Here is a 22,055-nt window from a genome sequence, read left to right as displayed (position 1 = left end):
ATAATAAAGCACTGATACTTGCCAGTCATGGAAATGTGGACTTGTAAATAGCTCCATTAAAGAGTTGTCATATTTACTGGTAAAACTCATGTTGCCACTCCAGTAAATCTCTATGAAAGAAGTTAGCAACTTTGTACTGCTACCTTTTACTGCCTTTTTGACATAAATCCACTGACCTGATTATTCAAGGTTAGGATGTTTCTATGTTAACAAGGTCATTGCTTCATTTTGCCTAAAGCAGAGAAGGAATATAAATTCTGTGTCCCCAAAGTCTTCTTCAACAACATTAAGATTCCCTTTTAGCATGAATAACTAAAATCTTACACTATTCTACAACATAGCGAATTGTGCAGTCGTCATTTGTATCTAGTATCTATATCCATCATCAAAAAAAATTCCATTACATATTTCCAAACAATTTTTGGGATAAGATGTAGAGTTGGTTTTACAAGTTCCATTTCATTTACATGGTTTTGGAGAGCCTAGCCATTGAAGTAAGAAGGCCATGTTTTGTATAATGCCGCCAATTTGCCTTACTGCTTGAGAGCTTTGGAGGGAGTACGAGCAGAGGTACTCTGGTGGGAGCTTGAGCGGTACTGTAGGGAGACCAGGTAGCTGCAAGGTGCTGAAGCAGCAAGGTCAGATAAAAATGAAATAAAGTCTACAAGTGTGTTCTCGTCTTCTACATTTTTTTTGTTTTCAGTATTCGTTTCAGAGCTTGTGTTGATGAATGGTAAGTAACAGCCATCTTTGATACATGTTGGTAAAGCCATCTGTGAATGACCTGGTAAACTCTAGGGTATTCCAGTCCTTAGGATACATAATTAAGCTTTACTGAGTTTCTCAGCCAGCCATAGCTTAGCTCAGCTCAGCTCAGACAAATTTAGGGAATACTAAGTTTGAAGTGCATTCCACCCCGTCACACACTCTCACCTACACGATTAAGGGACATAGTGACACTGTGGACACTTTCTGTTTCTCAGCAGCTCCAAGCTGGAATGGGAGGTGCCATGGAGGTAACAAGGCATGTATCGCCAGGGGATATGAGAGTGGGAGAGGTCTGGGAAAATGATGGATCATGCAGACATGAAATGATAAATAGAATGTGAATTTAAAACTTTTGTAGTTGTCTGGAGATAGAATTTCCCCAGGATTTGTAAGAATTCACTTAGGAAATATTTTTTATTTGCCTCTTATCCATAGCGGGGAGAATTGGAGTAAGTACTTTTGTCCTTTGAGATGTTCCTGGTCATAGGAAGAACAGCTGTCATTAACAGACAAATATTTGTTTTGCTTGCCTTTGTAGAAATGCTTAATGAAAAATATTTAACCTCTGAGGAGAGAATACAAATTGTTACATCATGAGTCTTAACAAAATCCCAGGCAAACTTTAGTTCTCAACAGACAAGGGAAAATAAGAGGTTGGGGTAAACACTGGAAAAGATGAGAGTTCTACCCCAATGCATACTAGCTTTTAGTTCTAATTCTTCTGTCTGACTGTATCGATTCTTATTTTTCACCTTTCTGTATACTCACCTTGTATTGCTGTTTCAAGGTGAGGAATTTACTTTCTGTTGAATGCTATATAGCTTTTCCCAGTGAAGGCACTAATTTATTCCATCCTAGAGGGACACCATATCTTTAGTTTAATTTTCATTGAAATCTTTTGCTTTGTTATCAACACTAATCTGAAAGCTGGGTAAAATCAATGTACACAGAAAATTAAATTATTTCCTCAGTGCTCATTCAATGTTATCAGTCTCGTAAAGATTCATAACCTACAAAGCAGATATAGGTCTATTTCCCCCTCCTAATTGCTTTCAAAAACTTTATTCCTGTCTCCTTGATACTATCATTTTGTGCCTGCTGAATGCGGAAAGAACATATTTTGTGCTGGTTTATATCCTCTGCTATCTCACTGAAATAGGTGGAATTCTGGAGATCATATACCAACACTAAATTTGTCCCAACAACTTTTGTAACAGTAGAGTGTTAGAGAATATTTTTAACATGTTTGAAAAAATATCTTTGTGATACAGTTTCTGATAACATGATAATTTCATGTAAAACGTTTGGCTTTAGTACATCTTCAATGTTGCAAAATAAAAACCTGTAGTATACTTCTGCATGCAAGAGACGTTCCCAGTTCTATTTCTAGAAATGTATGCACTTCAAAGAATGTACATACTGGGACTGACTTACCGATGCTTACTGACTTGTATAATCCTTCCTTGCACAAGCAATCCTGTTGAAGTTAAAACTCCCAGATACAATGCAATTACTCACAAGCTTTAAGGTTGCATGGATCTTGACAACTGTATTCTGCCCCCCAGCTAAAGGCTTGCTTCAGTTTCATCTGATAAAACCTTCCAGCTGAATGCTTCCCTGCTGTGAGTATATATTTTGAAAGCTGACAAGTATATGGCTTAAGAAGTAGCCAATTATAAACTGCAACAATTTTTATGAAAAAGCAAATCTAGCTTGCTTTTAATGTAACTCTCTTTTCAACGTTTTAGAACATTGCTGTTTACCTCGCTTTACAGCTTTTGTTCTCAAGAAAGACATGGCCGATTATAGGTTTCTTGCTGATGGTCTCTAGGAGAAAGAAGAAAGAAAATGTGAACCTTGTCAATACTAGCCTTAACAATGACCTTCGTTGTTGGGGCCAGAACTGAGGTCATATTTGGCACTTAGCCCCAGACCGTTCTGCAACAGTGCTCTGTCCCAGCATAGACTTTACCAAAGAGTTCTGCTCTCAAAACTGGAGACAACTATTCGCAAAATGCCAGTGCCAAAGCTGAATTTTCTAGTCTCTCGAGGACAGTACGTAGGCTGGCTGCATTCTAGGTTATATTGTGTCGTGACTTCTGGGTACCTACTGTAACGTATGCATACTGGGTGTACACGCATAATATATCTTCCTTACGATACCAACAATGATTAAACTTTAAAAGTGAATGGTGCACAATCTATTGCATTAAACTGGCTTGGCTTTGCTAGGATAACTGTCATAAATTGAATTTACATGTCAATAGTGGCTATTAGCTAATTATATAATCTGGCTTTTTGATTGTGCTTCACATGCAGCCTTACTTTTAGACAAAGCTGCCAACTGAAGAAGAAACGGAGTTTCCTTTTATTTTTTTCTCCTCTCAATTGCTTAACTACATACCCATATCCCCATCTTCTACTGAATGTAATTAAATGATTCTTAGAAAATTATTAAGTTAAGAAGTCTTTGGAACGCAGGTATGCTTGTGGGCGAGTGAGGGTATGTGTGTGTGAGACAGAGAGGTGATGCCGGGAGTCGGGGTGTCTTCTTTGTTATTTGAGCAACCTGAGTTAAGGACTGGTTTCCCACAAATACCCAACGCTACAAGCGAAACCGATGAAGCATTTCCCCTCAGAGTATTATTGTAATAAGCATTGTCTTTCGGGAACTCCAGTTCTCCATGCTGAATTTTGCTCCACGGTACAGTGGGATTTTTGGCAAGAGCTAGCAAAGAGCATATGGGATCTCAGTATTAGACAGAGATGTGCTGCTGATGGAAGAGAAAGTGCTGTGCCGTTACCTTGCAAGGATATCTTACGATGCATGGGAGTTATCGTGAGGTATCTAAACACCATTCCCAATTTGGTCAATTCCAAAGGAATGATATAGAAGTACATCAGACAAAATGTTATGGAAACGGATTTAATTAAGTGTTTCACTATCTATTTATATTCTGTAAAGTCAGCTTATAGAGTGTCCGTTGTCTTTGCATGGCTGTTTGAATCAAATGTGTATTACTCACTGTAAAATGAGCGTGTACCTTGGCTCACACTCCAGCTCTCAGAAATTTCTGCAGTGCCATGCAAGTCAGCAAAATAGCGCAAATTTATACCATTAACACTATGACCCAAATATTTGTTAAGCTAGTACGTGTCCCCTCGTTAGATGTACACTTTTTACTGTGGATTTGTAATATCAGCTGGCTGCAGCATGTTTTCTGCTATTTAGCCCATGTATCTATTTAGCAGGCTATATAATTACTGCTGTATGTGTCAAGACTGTTCTAAGGTGATAATATCTTGTTCCTCTACTCCATTTCCCCCTACCAAAAAAAAAAAAAAAAAGGAACTTTTCACTGCAGAGATCATTGTGATCCTTGATTTGTGTTATTCAGGCAAACAGAAGGTTTTTGACACAGCATCATTGGATTTTTCAGTTATCATAAACTATCCTTGCTAGGCTGTTTTAAGTGTGGCTGCTGTACTATTGAATTGTTAAATTACCTTTCATTTGTCTATGTGTGTATGTGTGCATGCTTATGTAAATGCTAAACACTGAAGCTTGGTGTTATCCTTATCTCATGCTGATACACATGAAGAACAACTTTCCCAAGGTGAAATTGCCATTTTACAAATAATGGCAATGGTGAAAAATTGCACCCTCCTGCTCCGTGTCACATGCAACACTATTACCCTTCTCTGCCTCTCCTTTCCTGTTCTACCCACAAAACTAACTTAGTTTTCTTGGTGTGATAAAGCCCATCTGAATTAAGTTGCAATGTACCATGCTCTGTAATTCAGAAAGGTGAGTTTTATTGTTTTAAAAACTTTTTTTTTTTAAATTGACATATAAATGTAAAGCTCCTAGCTGTTTATTTACTTCATGAATATTTTATTATAATAGTCAGAAAATTGACTATAACATAGGAAAGAAATACTGAATAAGGACAGTTGAACTACATTGTTTACACACATCAGGTCTCATTCACTTGGATTCATTTATTGTTTGTTCAATATGAGTCGTGTGTATTAAAAATCATTTGATAAAGCTTTTTCTGGCTCATCTGCACTAGACAGCTTGTAAAATGTAATTTGCAGAGCTCTGTGACCAGCAGAATTGCTTAAGCAGTCTTAGCATATTTTTTTAAATGAATGCCAGCCACCTAGCTTCACCTAAATAATACTCTTATCTTTTTAATGGTTGTGATATTGAGCTCTATTTGCCTTTAAAACTTTGGTAAATATCATAGGTCTGCAAGAATAATTTGAGAAAGAAAGATTATTTACCCTTGCCTCATTCTTCTTTCTCTATTGTTCTTTTTTAAAGAAGATAGGTGTGGCTACTGAATAGGAATATTAAACTGCACAGAAGTTGAGACAGTGGATAAAAGGTCATCGTTGCAAATCTGAACATTTGTGGGGTGGACCCTATAACCTTTGAAGTGCAAGAGAAATAAGTTTTTTAGGAGTGTTTAATAAAGGATGATTTTTTTTTTTTTCTTCCAGATACTTAAGACCATTTTTAATCTGGTTTTGCAGAATTGGGGCGTTTTTTTGTACAATTGAACTAAACAAGTTTTCTGAAGCTAACTGTCTTTTCTTCCAATGTAAAAAAAGTCAGGAAATAAAGTACATTCATAGTCGTCAACCTTTTTCTTCGCAGTACTTGTCATGGGCCAAAATCAGTCTCAAATTGGGGAATTTAACTTAATTTAATTTATTGCCAGTTAGCATAAACTTTTAATTACTGATCCTGGTATTAATAAATAGATAAACAATTAAACATTTAGAGAAAAATGCCTCCGCTTCACTCCAGACACCCTTCTTCCCTGCTCTCCAGTCTCCTTGCAGCACTTTATGCTCCATCCCCTCGGTGAGGCGATGGGCAGCGCAGGAGGAGGTGGAGGTCAGTGTGTTGTGATTTCTTTGCTTTTTGCTGCTCCCTATTTATCACTCAACTCCTCCAGCATGGTTTCCTCCACCAGCTGCTGTCCCTTCAGGGGCTGTATCAGTTGAGGTGTCTCTTGCTGTATCTCCATGTGTGTATCCCCCTAATACCTTGAGGTCTACAGCTTGACCTGGGTGATTTTCTGGTCTAAACTGTGGTGCTAAGCCCTGGTGCTGTGTCATACCTTACATCACATTTGGGGGAAATGTACAGAAAAGAAAGTATGGAAAGTATGGAAAGAATGAATAGAAAAGAAAGTATTTCAAGAATGTAATTTTTCAGGTTTCTATTGAGAAAAATGAGCATCAAAACATAAATCTCAGTATATCAACCTGTTCACGGAGGAGTCAATGAAAGACAATGTTATATTATGCAGACTGGACTCTCATATGTACAGGATGTTAAACAACATGTAACATGTAGTAGAGAGACACATGGCACTGGGCAAAGGGCTGAAGTAGCTTAAATCCTTGATTCTGTGTTTCCTGATGTAGCTTTTTTCACCTGTACACCAGATAGTTAAATATAGTTTCCAAGCCACCTGCATCTATGACGAGTATATCCCTTTTGACAGGATCTTACTCTTTTGGTCCACTTCCATTTCGTCACTATTTCGTGACGTGGTATGATTACTTTGCAGTAATACATGGGACGCACACTACCAGGGATGTCAGTCTGGGAATTGAAAGGGTTGGGGAGGATAGGAACAAATGTATTTTATATAAACAACTTCTGAGTAAGATAGCCAGAAGTCAGGAAGACAACTGCTAGTCCAGGAGCTAGGAAGCAGCTCTTCATTTGCAAAAATATAACAGAAAAGTGTACAGTTTATTCCTCTAGATAAGGAATCAACTAAATTATTGGAGAATCACATATTGTATTGACCTTCAGAAATACCCAACCCCCATAAAAAAGTTTCATTTTTTTAAAGGAGGGCAGAGAGGTCTGACTATTTCAACATTATTTTCATTTTCTTGTCTCCTTGGGAAGATACACAGAGAGAGAGGAAAAAAAATCTGGTCAAGGTCCTACGTAAATGAAAGAAAAGGGAATACACTCAAGCAGTTTGCTGTATGGCTTTCCTTAGAGGAATATATTGAGATTGGTACCTATCCCAGAAGCACATATTATCCAGAGGTCACCAAAGAGGTATTGTCGGTGGAACATCTCAACTGCTCTATCAGACTATTATCTGACTCGGCTCCCTCACAGCTACTTTGGTATATGCAGGGCGTGTTTTTTACCGTTTTTATTCTGCTGCAGGATTTAAGGACATAATGGTCTTCTTTGGCAAAAGGAATGAACAAAACCAGATTGGTCTAGAAACTGTTTATTGTTTGAAATGAACAGCTGTTGCTAGTGCTGCCATAGAGGTTATACCTTAAAAAGACTAGCATTTCTTCTCTGCATTGCTTTTTTTTTTTTCCTACAATCCTGTGGAAAGAAGCGTCATGATAAAGTCTACGGAATGTCATGATTCCAGCTGATCTCCCTTGTTTCTGTTATTAGATTAGATTTCTCCAGTCTCATCCTTCTGCTATAGCCCTTGAAAGAGTATACAGCTGCTAGTATAAAAGTTAGACATTTTCTACGTTAGAAGATTATTCTCTGCTTTTATGAGAAGTTGAGTATCTTTTAAACATTAGAAATCTGCTGCCAAGTACAGTTCACAGCATGAAGATAAATAATGCCATTAAACCTCAAAACCTTTTTATGATTGCTGGCTATTCAGTGGGCTTAGCAATTTAAATTAACACTTCCTTACAAAAATCACCGCAGTTATTCAAACTTCTAAGCCGAGAAATCCTTTCAAGACAATGTGGTAACATTCTTTTATAAAGTGGGTCATTGTTGATTTTCTGAAAGCTTACCTCGGTAATTTTTGTATTCTTTTTATTGCTATGTACAAGAAGAAATACAAAATGTGCTTTGGATTGTTAAACTGGCATAAAATTATTTCAATTTAGCAGGGACTATCTAGGAATAAGGTGTGCTATGGAGGTCATTCTTAATTCCCATGAGGACTGTTGCTGTGACTTGACATATATATACTTAGCCAGCCCAGCATTCTGCCCTTTGTAGTGGTTAAGGAGCAGATTAAAAGGACACGGCTTCTCTGTTACATCAAGCTAACCCTGACTACAGAGTTTTTCTGTTCACTCCAGTTTCTACTACCGAGTATGTTTTTTATCGCTGAGTATCAACAAAGTAGAGAGACTAGCACTTAGCTCATGTAGTTTCCTTTTTACACCTATATAGTAAATATTTTCTGTCTAAAAATGGCCAAAATATATCTACTTTGTAATTGGAGAGATGTTCAATAAATCTTAAAGCACAGGAAAACTTTTTAAGGACATAGAGAAACATTAAGGGAAACACTCAACGCTAAAATTAATAACTGATGGGTGCACATGTATAATTTAACCAGAAATTAAAACTAAATCCTTCTGTGATCCTCAACATGAAACTGAGTTCACCATTTACTCATTTTCATTTGAACAAGCAGGAAAAGGGAATAAAGAGTTTGAAAAGAAACTTGCTTTTTTATTGTTATTATTTTAAATTTAAAACATCTTTTGTAAAGCCAGGTCAGAATTTGGCAATTTAACATGAATCTAAAAATCCTCTTCCATTTGTAGAGGAGAACATGTACTCGGAACTATGCTAGGTATAAAAGATAAATTCAGAGTGCATTCTTGCAGATGCCATAGCACAGTCTGCAGGGAATGATGCACTATAATGGAGATGCCCTGCAAGGCTCAGCACGTTCCTCCCCTTAGGTCCCTAGTAGATCTGACAGATGACATCCTTTTGTTACTTAATTTCTTTTCCTTCCACACACACTTACTGCATTTGTAAAATCTAAGCAAGAATGGGTAATTGAATTCTTTGTTTTGTAATCATCAATTCATCAAAACACTTTTACAATCTTAAAACACATTAGCGTTTAATTAAAACTTCAGAGAATTTATTCTCTCTCCTGTCCACTCTGCTGTGGCACTCAGAATTTATTAGGCTGGTATTAAACACCAAAATCATGTTTACTCCAGCACTTCCTAAAAATACAGATGCAATTGTAAACAAAGCATTCACTCTTTCATAAATAATTGATTTGGTTGAAAGGTTAAGGATTGTTCCAAACAGCATTATAGCAGAATTATTCAGGATTTTCCAAGTTTACCCCCATAGAAGTCATATGCCCAAACACTGAACCATCTGACAGCTTGTAAAGGTTTTATTACTCTGATCTTTTCTAATTTAGACTCCTAAATGACTCATTGTTTTTGCTTAAGAATAAGTGATGCTGTTTGGCAAATGTATTTTTCTATGAAAATGGGGTCTCTAAGTGGGTTCTCAGAGAATTCTGTACCTCATTGACTGTTTGCCTAAAGTATAAAAATCTAAAGGCACAAGACAGAGCATGGGAAGAGTAAAAACATTCTGGCATGGTGTACATCCTCTGTGAAGGTTAATTATTAAATCTCATGAACTCCTTTCAGTCCCTCACAAGGGCTGTCATTTGGAATATATTCAAATAAGCTTTGCTGTTATTTTCCAACCTTTGAATAAGCGGGAAGCTGGCAAATACTGTTGTTCGGGTTTTTTTCTTAGGGTTTTTTTTTTCCTCCTTTTTAATTTACCATTTTTATTTCAGCTATCGGAGAGCATTTCCATGCTCTTTTCATGTCTGCCCTTTGTGTTCTGGATAGAGGCTACTATTTAAAAAAAAGAAGTGGGTGTGCAACCCTTATAGAAATGAAAAATTCATTTTTTAATATTAAATCATAAACATTATGGATATAGTTATATTTATTGGGAGTATTACTCAGCAGCAGAACTATGAGCTAGTGGCCTGAGGGTACATCTTCGGATATATATTAACCATAATGAGTGAAAGAAATGTCTAGATTTTCAGAAAAACATCGATGCATACCGTTGATATTTTAAAAACTTCCTTTCCTTATCAGACTCCTGATTTAAATGAAGGGTAAGAAACCTGGAAAACAGATGCATTTGAGAACATATTAGTTCCAAAAAGTGATCGTGACAAGAAAATCAATTGTGAAGAAGTCCTTGAGATTTTATGTCTATGCTCTCACCCAAAGTGGGTGAATATTTTCTGGTGGAGTTTATACAGATGATGGTCTTCAGAGACTTCAGTGAGCATGCAGATTATAGGAATAAAACAGGAGTTCTTATCTTCTTGGAAACAATTTGCCTTTAAAAAGGGTAAGGAAAAGCAAGAAGAGAGATCTGTTAATCCTAAAACTGTTTTCTTGTACTCAGAAGTGACGTGGTTAAGTTGAGATACAATCTTCTGAGTAAGAACCTCAGATTTTTTGGGGGGCTGGTGGTGAGAGGGTGATACTTTTAAGTAATCTGGCTCCTTGTCTTGCCTGTTTTGTTAATCAAACTGTGCTGAGAGTAGGATTACAAACTGAAGCCCCTTTGTTTCAGACAATATTACACAAGCATCATCTGTTGTTAGGGAGATAGTCATCCAGGGAACAGTCATCAAAAGATAGCATGATGTCTTTACCAAATTCAAGCCCGTAAAGACTGTTCTGTTGAAAGCAGAATGGTCCCTTCCCATTTTATTTTAACTTACACTAGCAGCTGCTGTAATACATAAAACAGCTAAATGATTTCATAACAGTATTAATGAATTTAAATGAGAGCTGCAGTCTGCTCCTCTCCAGTCCAAACTTTCAACTAACTGGGATGAACAGAGACTACAATTTGAGGTAAGTCATCCCTTTTATATAAAAAACTCCCACTGACAATTAGACATATTGACAAAGAAAGGAGAATTAGCCTTATTGAGAACATTGTAAAACAAGTAATTTTAAACTCGCAACACTCAGAAGAAGGACTTTCTTGGCTGTAATACTGATATTTTCACAAAATTGCTGATAAATTGGTATGAATGATAAACCAGAAAAGATAACATATGGACGTGATTTTTAACTCTTGTTGGCAAAAATCAGAACAAACCTTTACTGGTGACAGACTTACAGTGGCAGAAGACTCTCAGGATAAACCATTCAACCCAAATCTTAGCTAATCTTTAACTGCCATATTTAACTCAATGTCCTTAGCATACAAGCTGCATATGCTTAGTCTACTTAACATATGCAAAGCTTCCATTTAATGTGTGGAAGTTTAGAGGAAGAGATGCACAAAACATTCCAGCTAAGGTAAACCTAACAAAACAAAAAGCTTGTACATTTGAACTCTAATACGTATATTTAATACTTCAGTAGTAATTATTCCAGTAAAGGTATTATTCCATTAAATTATTTCAGTAAAGTTTTTGTAGTTTATTGGCATTGTAAGAGAGTGTGCAATACTCTTACAATGCTTCTTACAACAGTAACAACTTCAGATACAAGTCATGATTTTTTTCCCCATCTAAATACATGTTTAGTGACAAGCAATTAATTGTTAAATGACTTACTCAAATTGTATATCTTATTGAAAAGTAAAAATTCAATAAAGAAATCTGACTTTGAGAAGCATTCTGATTTGATTCTGGTTCATACCACTATAACGTTACTTAAATTAAGCTGCATCTATTGAAAAATACTTCGTCTCATCTACTTAAAAAGTAGAAAAACTGCAGACTAGTTGAACTAAGATTATTTAGTTTGTTTAATAATGGTCTAATTAAGCATGCCCTTAAATCCACGCTAAAGGGCTTTGCTCAATCGGTCCAAATGCAGTCTTTTCATTTCAGAAACTGCACTTCACAAACACTTACTGGATGTTTGGGGAGAGCTCTTTTTTATGTAGGTGGTCTGGGCCTCTCAGCAAGCTGAATATGTAGTTCTGTTCCAGGATGACTGTTTTGTCTAAAGCTAACTTCATTTATGTGAACTATATAGACAGTTCATTGCTGCTTGATATCACAGGATATTAATCCAGAATTAAGAAATGCATTGCACACTAACCTTACTTGCTTTGCTGACGCAAAACTATACTCGGACATTGCAGTAAGTCAGGTTAGTCAGCAAGATAGAAAGATGGCGTCATGAACTTTGCAGGTGACTTAAGCCAGGGGTTCAGTGACAGTCTAAGTGAGAGACCTAAGTGCTGACAGCTGTAGCTATGCTACCTACTTCCATCTCCTCTTTCCCTCCCGCATCATCTGACCCTTCCTTGAAGATTCCTTGTTCACAGCAAAAGCGAATAGCATGCTCACACGGCTCGGTGAAATGTATGCTAAATGGTGGCACAAAGGGTGGGGGCAAAAATGGAAGTAGAACTGCCGAGTAGTTATTTTTCAACTGTAGAATCAAATGAGGAAAAAATTAAGAAGTAAAATCAACAGAATCTTTGGGTCCCTTTGACAACATGCTTGAAAGACAAGTATCTAATAAACTACGCGTAGGGATGTATCTACTCTATAATCTTGATGTTGGATCTGACTTGTTTTACTCTAACAAATCAATCTTTTAATCTACCTGTGACAATTTCAGTGAAATTTCTTTTGGTGGACACCTGTCAAACTGCTGTATAGTTTCATCATAGTAAGACTCTGTGCTTCAAACTTTATGAGTCTGAGTGGCATCTTGCGTTGGCTTCTGCCATGCCTTCTGTCACATGCAGTGCTAATTAGCCACTTCATTTGAAGTGTGATCTTGCAACCTGACTTTGCTGCCTTCCACCTTCTCTTTAGACCTCTCTGCAAAGCTTAGTTACCTACCACACCACCACATTTATCCCTGTTGCCTCTGGTGGAGTCTTGTCTTGTCTTTGGGGATGCGCCAGAATGGTGGCGAAGAAAATATTTTAAAGTGTTTAGAACTTCTTAACTAGCACAAGATGCATATACACGATGAGGGGAACCAGAGGCAGGGGGTGGTGGAGCAAGGCACCTTTTTAAGACTGCTGCTTAACTGTGCAGCGTCTGCAGCAGTGCCTCAAGCCTACATCTGCGCCTCTTCTGATTCTGCCATATGTGTCCTCACATTGTTAGACTCCTTTCTCTTGGACTTTACAAGTCCTGGAGCTTTTTTGGGCAGGGGGATGTCTTTTTCTTCAAAAGAGCAGTTTTTAATTCTGCTTTGGGGGGGAGTGCCATGCTTTGGAGCATACTTGCAGACACAGGCTGGAGAAAATAGGTTTTCTCTGTGATGTGGTTGTTACTTTTATTCTCCTAGCTCCTGAGTAGCCCTTACACTCTTCAGTATAAAAGAATATATTTATGCTGCTGTCAGGCTAGTCCTTGACAAGACCCTTGGTACAATGCCTGTCTCATCTTACAGAGCGTGACGGAGGACAGAGTAAAAACAGCCTTAGAAATAAGGACCCTATCAATTCATTAAATCGAACAGGAATTTGGAAATAGATTTTCCTCAGTGCGTACCCCCAGGCTCCACCGCGGGGCCCGAGCTGCAGGCCCTGCCGCGCCTCGGCCCTTGCCCCACCGCGGGCCCTGCAGAGCCGGGCCCACCCGTGGGCCCGCGGCCCGGCTGGGCCCGGAGCCGGGGGAGATGCCCGGGGCTGGGGCTGCCCCGGTGCCCCCATCGCGGCTGCCCTGCTCCTGGCTGGGGCGGTGGGACAGGCCCCGGCTGCCGGGCCCTGCCTGCCCTGTCGCTCCTCGCGTGGGGAGCCCTGAGGTGCTGGACCGTGGGGAGCTGTGACGTGGGTGAGCCTGCTCAGTCAAAGCAGAAGATGCTGCTTCGCACAGTTAGCTTAATGTTTTTAAAGAAGAAATGCAGTTTAGTAAACGATTTAAACGTTATTTTCCCTTTAACTGCCATATATGTACCTCTAGTGCTTGTGTCACCGTATCGTAAAACTGAGAAGGAGAAAATGAGGGTTTCTGTCTTAACGCAAGCTGGGATGCTTGCTTCGTCACTGAAACTGCAGCTTTGCACTGTTAGCGATACTTTAAACAGGTTCTCCTGAAAAAAAAGAAGTACAAAAGCGTCCTTTCTGCAACATGGCAAGGGATTTTTGTGCAGGAGGCAGCCTTTTTATTAGTTGCCTGACCTGCAGTTAAGTAAACAGTTGAGAACCCTAGATACTTCATAGCTAATTAAATTACTGTCATGCATCTGTGTGGGCAGCAGATTTAGTAGCAGTGCCCAGCATAAGCCATCGGCTCTCTCGCTAAGCAGGAGGTATACACACCTCACCTACCCCTGCACTCTCAGGACAAAGTAATTAGTATTGACAAGCCCTAAAATCAGTAGCATTGAAAGGGGCATATTCTGCCTAGGTAATATTGAACATGCTTAGTGCTAATACTTGCTTAAAAATAACCATACAACAAAGGTTTTGTTGTCAGGGTAGACAGCTTCTCCATTTCTTTGGGAGTTGTCCTCTGCTCATGCTAGTACGTGTTTCAGCAAAGTTTTTTGACGTTCTGTTCATTGAACAAGTTTGCAAGAAAGCCTAAAACTTGTACACAGTATAAAACTAAGAGAATTACCTTACCTGTCCAAATATATGTACTTCAAAGACAAAATTAGCCTTATGGCAGATTAATGTCTTTTAAATATTGTAGACTGTATGAAATACCTTGAAATACTGCATGTGCTGAGAAGATTCTGTATAAAATATAAAGTTTCAGTGACTATCTGATGGCAGATACAGAAAACAGAGTATGCCTGAGAATGCTAAACCCTTATCATGTCCTCTACTTTGAAAGCAGGAGATGAATTGATTCACGTGGGACTGAAAGACGTTTTATTAAATACTTGTATTAAAAATTGAAGTTCAAGTTAGTTGATTGATACAAGATGATAGCCAAAACTTTGACAGTATCTAATGGCTTATATATAATAGAGCTAAAAGCTTCTTGGTGAGTATCTAAGACTTGTTCCATTAGAGCTGTGCTAATATTCTGCACTTGCTAAAACCTCTGCTTACTTAAGGATTTTCTTATTACACTTGTCTCCTTCGACAGTTCATTTGCACATAATTACTAACAATGCATGCACATTAAACAGAAAATAGGTTTCTGTCCTGAATGGACAAAAGTCAGTAAGGAATGTACTCTTCTGACTTCTTTAGCTGGCCCTATTATATGTAATGATTGCAGCTATTAGGCATTACACCGTAAAGTGTGTACAAGTGTGAGCAGGACATATAAGGCAATGAACAGCAGGCAATGGCTAGATGTAAATATCAAGCTACAACAGGTAATTTAGCAAGGAGCAAGGATGTTATACTTACACCTTTTGTGTAAAGTGGGTCTAATGCAGATCTGAAAGACACCTCACCCTGAATTCTTATATTCTCCCTATATTCTCTCCAGCATGGCTAAGGATGAAAGTCACTGTGGGGGCATTTCAAGCATGATGGTCTCTTCTAGACACAATACCCACAAGTAAAAACCTCATGTTTTGTTTACCTGTAATTTAGCAGTTTCTTACTTTTGATTTACTCTCCCAATTCACATTTCCTCCTTGCTACTTTTTGCCTGATTCACAGTTCCAGAGCTAAATGCCTACTTCTTCACTCACCAGTTATACCCCTTACACCTTGTGATGCCTGGACTCACAGTGCCACACATTGCTGTGTTTTACCATAAACCAATGACACTGATGTAATCGTCTTCCTTGAGTGTCTTTTCATCTCCTCTAAGCCATTCTTTTGATTCTTTTCTTTTCTTTTTTTTTCTTTTTTTAATAGGAAACCCTGTGAAGGTCGCCTTCCTACCACAAAATATGAGATGAGCTGGTAGCGTGGCTATTGCTGAGGTGTGGTGCACAAGCTAAGCTGCATTGTTTACAGGCTTTAATTTCGCAGATAGGCCAGGCTCGACACTGTCATGAGCCACAATACCATAACAAATGAAACACACATGTAGCTTTTAGATCCACCTCAGAATTTCTTATCCCAAAACTGTGGGCAAACATGAGCAATGCCAGTATCTATTCTAGGAATGCTTATTGTCTTTGAATGTTGAACAGGTCAGACAAAACCAGTATTTCAACCTGTGTTGGCTGCAATAACTGTTGAGCCAGTCCTTATAGGACCATCATTTGTTTCTAAACAATACATTCCGAGCAGTGGCTACTGCCAGTAGTGGTGAACTGATGATTATCTATGCTCTATACTCTGCAGCTCTCTCTTAACGACTCTTTTATTCCCTGTTTGTTTGTTTCGAAGGACTATGTTCCAGAGCGTGTTCACTTCAGAGACATCCCACTCTTATTTTCAGAGGAAGTTTAATAGAATTAAAAGCATGGAATAAAACTATTCCACTGCCCAATGTCAAGGTCAGCTGTACTGAGGCAATGTGTGTAAACTTTAAATGTACTTTTTTAAAGATCCTTAGCTCTTTAAAGGTAAGGATTCCACAATTACTCTGCTTTGTGCACATCGCAGGATGGCAATTAACTTTTTTAGGAAACGTAGTTTCTAATCTACTATAATTGATAGGTCCTTTTCTAGAGAACCAGTATCTAGCCAGCTGTTCTTCATCCTTTCTGTATTTGTTTGATTACATCTGCTTAATTTGATAATTTACACTTGTTTCTCTAGAGTTTTCTCTATTTTTTCGTATTATTTCTGTGGTCTGTCAAGATAATTTTCAGTACTGTCCCTGACCTCAAACACTTATGCAATTCATTCCACCTTGTTTAATCTGGAAATGTAATAAAATATTTTTCTCATCATGTAAATGATTAATGAATAATGCTGAGCTAACAACAGGCTGTGTAGAAGTCCACTTGGTATCTGGCCTTCTAAACTATTGTCCTTTGGTCATTCTGATGAAACAATGGAAGACTCTTACGCCAGAATTGGTTTTTGGAAGCCCTAGGTCAAACTCCTTCCCCAGAATAACCTCCATTAAATAAATGTAAAAAGAAAAGAAAAAAAAAGAAGAAGAAAGGACTAGAACCCCATAAACTGTTCTACTTCTAGCTTACTTAATACCTGTAATAGCTGTTATTAATATCATCGTGTTATAACCAACAAAGAGTTAATAAGATTTGTATGTATGGTATCAAATTCACTGCCTGTGAAATAAATTTACCTCGCATATGCATCCACTTCTAATTTCCCAATTAATGTGTGAGCGCAACAGCCTCGAACAATCGAGAGGCAGGAACAGATGGATGACTGGCACTTCTTGCGGGTCTTCTGGTACTTCTGCAGCAACCCCAAAAATACTGCCTTCCCAGTTCATTGTCTGAGGCTTCGATGGCTGCTATTAGAGAGTGAGAGATCATGTTCTTTCTTAGTGTGCATGGGGGAGTATGTGCCTGAATTAAAAATCCTGTGGAAATATTATAACCATCAGCTGTTGATGCATGTATTTTTAGAATGTGCCTAAAATCTTACATTTTAGACATCCATTTTTCAAAAAGGTAAAACCTCAGCAGTGTTATCCTGAGTATAGATTTTGTATATGTAATTTATTGGTAGTCAGTCAGTAGGATGGATTCATGGACAAATGCATTTATGCTCAGTTTTGAATTCTCTGGAAACTGGATGCATTTCTGGTGAGGTTTTAAGGCTTCCTGGGGGCTTTCACAATAGGAGCTGATAAAGTTTTATGGAATGCTCTACTTTTATGTTTAGTGAATATGATGAGAATCATTCTACCCTGTACAACAGGGTAGAAATTAACTGAATAGTTTTGAATGAGCTACCCATAAACATTTGCTGCATTTATTTTACACGATAACATTTTACTCAGTGCAAACTACTCCTTTGAAAGCTCACAGTGTGTATATGTGTTATGGAGTTACAGCACATGCTCAGGAAATGGGAGCATTATTTTGTAAGTCTTCTTGATTTGAAGGATTTGAACCCACATTTCCCAAATGCCTCATCCAATTATTTTGATGACAGCAATCTCTATAATTTCTGGGGAAAACAAGGCACTGTGCAGCTGTGCATACTAAATTCAGGGGCCTGGAAAAAAGAAGCAAAAGGAGACAAATTCTGGCTTAATAGTTGTAGCACTTCTGTAGGAAAGGAAGCATCCCAGGATTCCAGTCTCTTCTTCTGTTATTTCTGTTAAGCATCTCATCCATTTTAAAACAAAAAGCTTTGAATTAGGGGCTTGGAATCCCAAGTCTGATCTACCACAGCTGAGAGCAAAGTGGTTCTCAGTCTCCTCCTGATCCATGAGTATTTGAAATCCCAGTTTTGACAGGGTAGATGAGTACCTGTCATGGTGGAAGACAGTGTTCCTAATTTCCAGAGGAAAGTAATTTTTTATCATTATTCTCAAATCAAGATTTTGAAGAATGTCATTATAATAGCTCCCAGCTATGAAAATTGCCAGAAACATAGTGAATGTGCTGCAATTACAGTGTAATACTCAGCCTGTGACCTGGATATATGTAAATCTTTACTTGATTTATATTTTCCATTGTTATAATCTGAAATTAATTTTTGAAGGCTTTGGAACAGCTAGTGTTATCCATCAGCTTTAAGTTGCAGCTTTAAGTTTGTACATTGTGTATTTCATGGATACACATTGGTAGTACATCATCGGTAAACAGGAAGATCTGCCTCTTCTGGAAATGTCCTCTTCCTTTTAGTGTCAAAGCATAAATTGCAGCTATTAATAAGCAGTACTATTCAGCAGCACTTAAAAGTTGTAGTTGGTTAGGCCAGCGTCACCCCTGTCTGACCTTGGATCTCAGTACAGTTTTAGATCACAGCTGAAGGTAAGCAATAGAGTCATAGGTCTGCTTCTTTCTACTCAAGCAATGAAAGTTTCTTTAGCGTTGGGATTATTAGGTAGCTAGTTGGTGCTAGGGCAGTGAAGTAGTGAGCAGAGTTTGGCTAAGAAATTAAAGGCATCAAGACATGCTTTTCAAAAACCAGCCAAACAAAGCAACAAAATCAACACTAAAAATGAAGTAGGATTAAGGAATGTCATTCCACACTGAACGATGGGCCTGGGCAGTTTCAAAGTTATCTCGTTCAGTGCAGCTAAACGCTTTCCAGTTTTAACGGGAGGAGCTTTAGCACCATTTACAATCCTTTCTTCCTTATACCCTTCTGCTCTTTTTTACAGTAAAAGATCAGAACTTATGAAATCGTGATGTGATTGTCAGTGTTGTACTCAAGCTGGTTCGCAGTGATGGGGTGCAGAACAGAGCAGAAAGAGCTGCTGTGATGATGGCTATACCCACCATTGTTGTAGGAAAATAAAACAAAATTGAGGAATCCCTCTCCTTTGAAATAGTGATTATCTTCCAGCCACTGTGTTGGGTAGTCCTACGTGGCATAACAAGTTGTCATGTAGACATAACTAATTTTAGTCATATGCAGTCTTGAAGTTTTCTCCCTACAACTTTAATAAATTGCAAAGACATATATTATATCATCAATGCTTGAATCCTTTACAAATGAATTTAATGATGGTGATCCTGGTAGAAATTGTTCTGCTTTTAATTATTATACACAAGATGCTGTATCTGAATGGTAAAGCTGACTTATCCTTTGTCTGCTAATTTATCTTCAGGTGCTTGTTGTTCTTGTACAAACAGTAAATTCATCATATGGATCCTTTTGTCTTTATCAGACAGTAGCTTGCATGTGAAATCCCATACAGATGCTGAATTGCAGCTACCCAAATGCTTTTATATGTGATCCTCTTTCTTATAGTGGGCTGACGTCTTAAAATAATTTTATTATAGATAAAGAAATGGGAAAAATTGTGAACTTCTAAAGCTTTTTATTATTATTTCTATAAACAAAAAACTATTTTAAAACCCTGCATTTTCAAGGGGAAGTAGCGACTCTTCCCGGGTTATTCACAGCATTAAAACATGAGCAGCATTCTCCCATTGGAAACAAACAGGCTCGGGACGTTGGCGACCAGTTATTCTGGATTTCAGACGCTACTGAGGAGCAAGGTGTCAGGGTGCCGTGGGGGCTGACCGCCCCCCGCAGCGGGAAGCCGGCTCCCAAGGGCGACGCTGGCGCAGCCCCTGCCCTCGCCCAGGGCGTGCGGCTCCGTCGACAGCCCCTGGCGCGGCGAGCGGCGAGCCAGGGCCAGGGTCCACCCAGAGCCTCTAGCCAGGAGCACGAGGAGCCGACGGCAGAGGCAGGGCTGGAAACAGCGTGTGTACGAGGGGTCCGTGCCGAGACGGGCTGCCTCCGGTGTGGGTACCATCCAGGAGGCAGGGCCAGAGGTGGAGGTGGAGAGCAGCTGCTCCTACGGTGTCGCCGAGGCAGGGACCGACAGCCCCGCGACGAGCTGAAATGGGGTCCTGGGCCCGTGGCGGGAGGCTCAGGGGAGGGTGGGCAGACAGAGGCGGGCCCAGTAGTGCTCTCGGGGTCTGACCGCAGGTTGTCAAAATGTGGTTTGGACAAGTGTAAAGGGCTTGTCAGTTAGCGTCTGAAAGGGAAGGGTTAAATGAATGTTTTGGGTTTGTCTGGCAGGGTTTTGGTAGCGGGGTTAGGGGCCACAGGTGTGGCTCCTGTGAGAAGCTGCTAGAAGCTTCCCCGGCTCCAAGTGGGACCCGCCCCTGGCCCAGTCCGAGCCCATCAGCGACAGTGGTAACACCTGTGGAGAACAGATTTAAGAGGGGAAACCTGCACTGGGGGAGGAGATTGGGATGTGAAACCCCTGTGCAGACCCCGAGGTCAGTGCAGAAGGAGGGGAGGAGGTGTGCTGGAGGAGGCTGATGCTCCTGCAGCCTGTGGCGAGATGGCGGGCTGTCCCCCCCAGCCCGTGGAGGGGAGCAGGGGAGTGGAGGCCCCCCAAGATGGCCGGGACTCCAGGGGAAAGCCTGTGCTGGAGCAGTCTGTGCCTGAAGGACTGTAGCCCAGGGAAGGGAGCCACGCTGGAGCAGTTCGTGAAGAACTGCAGCCCGTGGGAAGGACCCACGTTGGAGAAGTTCATGAAGGACTGTCTCCTGTGGGAGGGACCCCATGCTGGAGCAGGGGATGAGTGAGGAGTCCTGTCCCTGAGGAGGAAGGAGCGGCAGAGACAAGGTGTGATGAACTGACCCCAACCCCCATTCCCCGTCCCCCTGCGCCGCTGGGGGGAGGAGGTGGAGAGAACCGGGAATGGAGTTGAGGTGGGGAGGAGGGAGGGGTGGGGGGGGAGGGGAGGTGTTCTAAGCTTTGGTTTTATTTCTCAGTATCCTTGTTTTGATTTGATTGGTAGTAAATTAAATTGATTTTGTTTCTTCCCCAAGTTGAGCCTGTCTTTTGCCTGTGACCATAAGTGGGGAGTGATGCCTCCCTGTCCTTGTCTGGACCCACAGGTGTTTCTTTATATTTTCTCCTCATCCCACTGTGGCTGGGGGTGGGAGGAGAGTGAGTGAGTGGCTGCATGGTGCTTTGTTACTGGTTGGGTTTAAACCATGACAATGAAGCACTTATTTCTCCCTTTTCACAACTCCAAAGTGAGCTCATACAGTATGAAGTGTAATGTAAATTACAGACCGCTTTCCTAACATTTAATGTGGCAGGGTAGAGTAAGTGTTAAATTAGGTCATGCTCTAAGGGTCTAAGATTACATTGCATTAGTTAGATTGTGTTACAAGTATCAACTATGGAAAAAGGAAAATATATAATGTATTGTATATAACATAAAAGAAAACAATTGATGTTGGTGTTATGTAAACCGATAATCTTAGTGATGGTGAGGGGGTTTATTATCCTGCATGTAAACATTCTGTCAGAATATCCACAGTGGAGCTTCATCCTCCACATCCTTCTGTCCTTCATTTTGAGGGAAAATATCTCTCTCATTAGTGAATCAGATGGGAGATACTATTTAGAGAATTTTGGGGATTAAATCATTCTTGTAATGCTTATTGCTAGTTGAAGTGCCTAGAATCTTCTGTCAATGTCAGAGGAACATTGTGCTTATTTTATCAAGTATCTATTCAGAGAGTTTTAGGAAGACTGAACTTTTTAAAAAGTGCTTTTATCCTAACTTAAACTGAAAATTAGAGTTCTTCTCTTACTTTAAGTTACATCTTGCAAATTTATTTTTTCAAACATATTATGTTTCTGCATAACTCCTACTCTTTGCTGAGTAGAAAATGGGAGAAAACTACTGGTAGGAAACTACAGTATTCCAGCTTTTCTGCTGTTGGTTTTGCTGCAAATAGCTTTGGAAATTTGCCATATGTAGAAAAGGAGTTTGAATTCCACGAACACATATAGTGAATATACTTAGCAGAACAAGGTTATTCTGCTGCTATTGTAAATATTTCAGGAGCTCATTCAGTTGCCTGAAAACACAGCCACTTAGAGTTATCCAATGAAATGATATTAGCAGTATTAAAACTTTCTGTCAGTTTTGGTAGAGATGGAATTTCAGCTTGATACAAGAACCAGGCTGCCCATCCCCAAAAAGCAAAGATACCGAATAGTCAAGGAACCAATGCAA

General features: G+C 39.5%; 1 protein-coding gene across 4 annotated transcripts in view; it reads left to right on the top strand.

The window, feature by feature from the left end:
• IL1RAPL1 (interleukin 1 receptor accessory protein like 1) overlaps positions 1 to 22,055 on the top strand; it is a 753,722-nt gene that overhangs the window by 59,183 nt on the left and 672,484 nt on the right. The window contains exon 1 of one of the 4 annotated variants that reach the window (XM_030020562.1): positions 987 to 1,016. The exons of the other annotated variants lie outside the window; for them this stretch is intronic. Within the exon in view, the coding sequence (XP_029876422.1) occupies positions 999 to 1,016 (18 nt within the window). The 5' untranslated portion in view covers positions 987 to 998. Of the gene's footprint in view, positions 1 to 986; positions 1,017 to 22,055 lie in introns of those variants that run through there. 4 annotated transcript variants of the gene reach the window in all.

Source organism: Aquila chrysaetos, chromosome 7 (assembly GCF_900496995.4).
Source record: "Aquila chrysaetos chrysaetos chromosome 7, bAquChr1.4, whole genome shotgun sequence".
Lineage (NCBI taxonomy): Eukaryota > Metazoa > Chordata > Aves > Accipitriformes > Accipitridae > Aquila > Aquila chrysaetos.
Note: the sequence above shows the minus strand (reverse complement) of the source record. Positions and strands in the feature narration are given on the sequence as shown.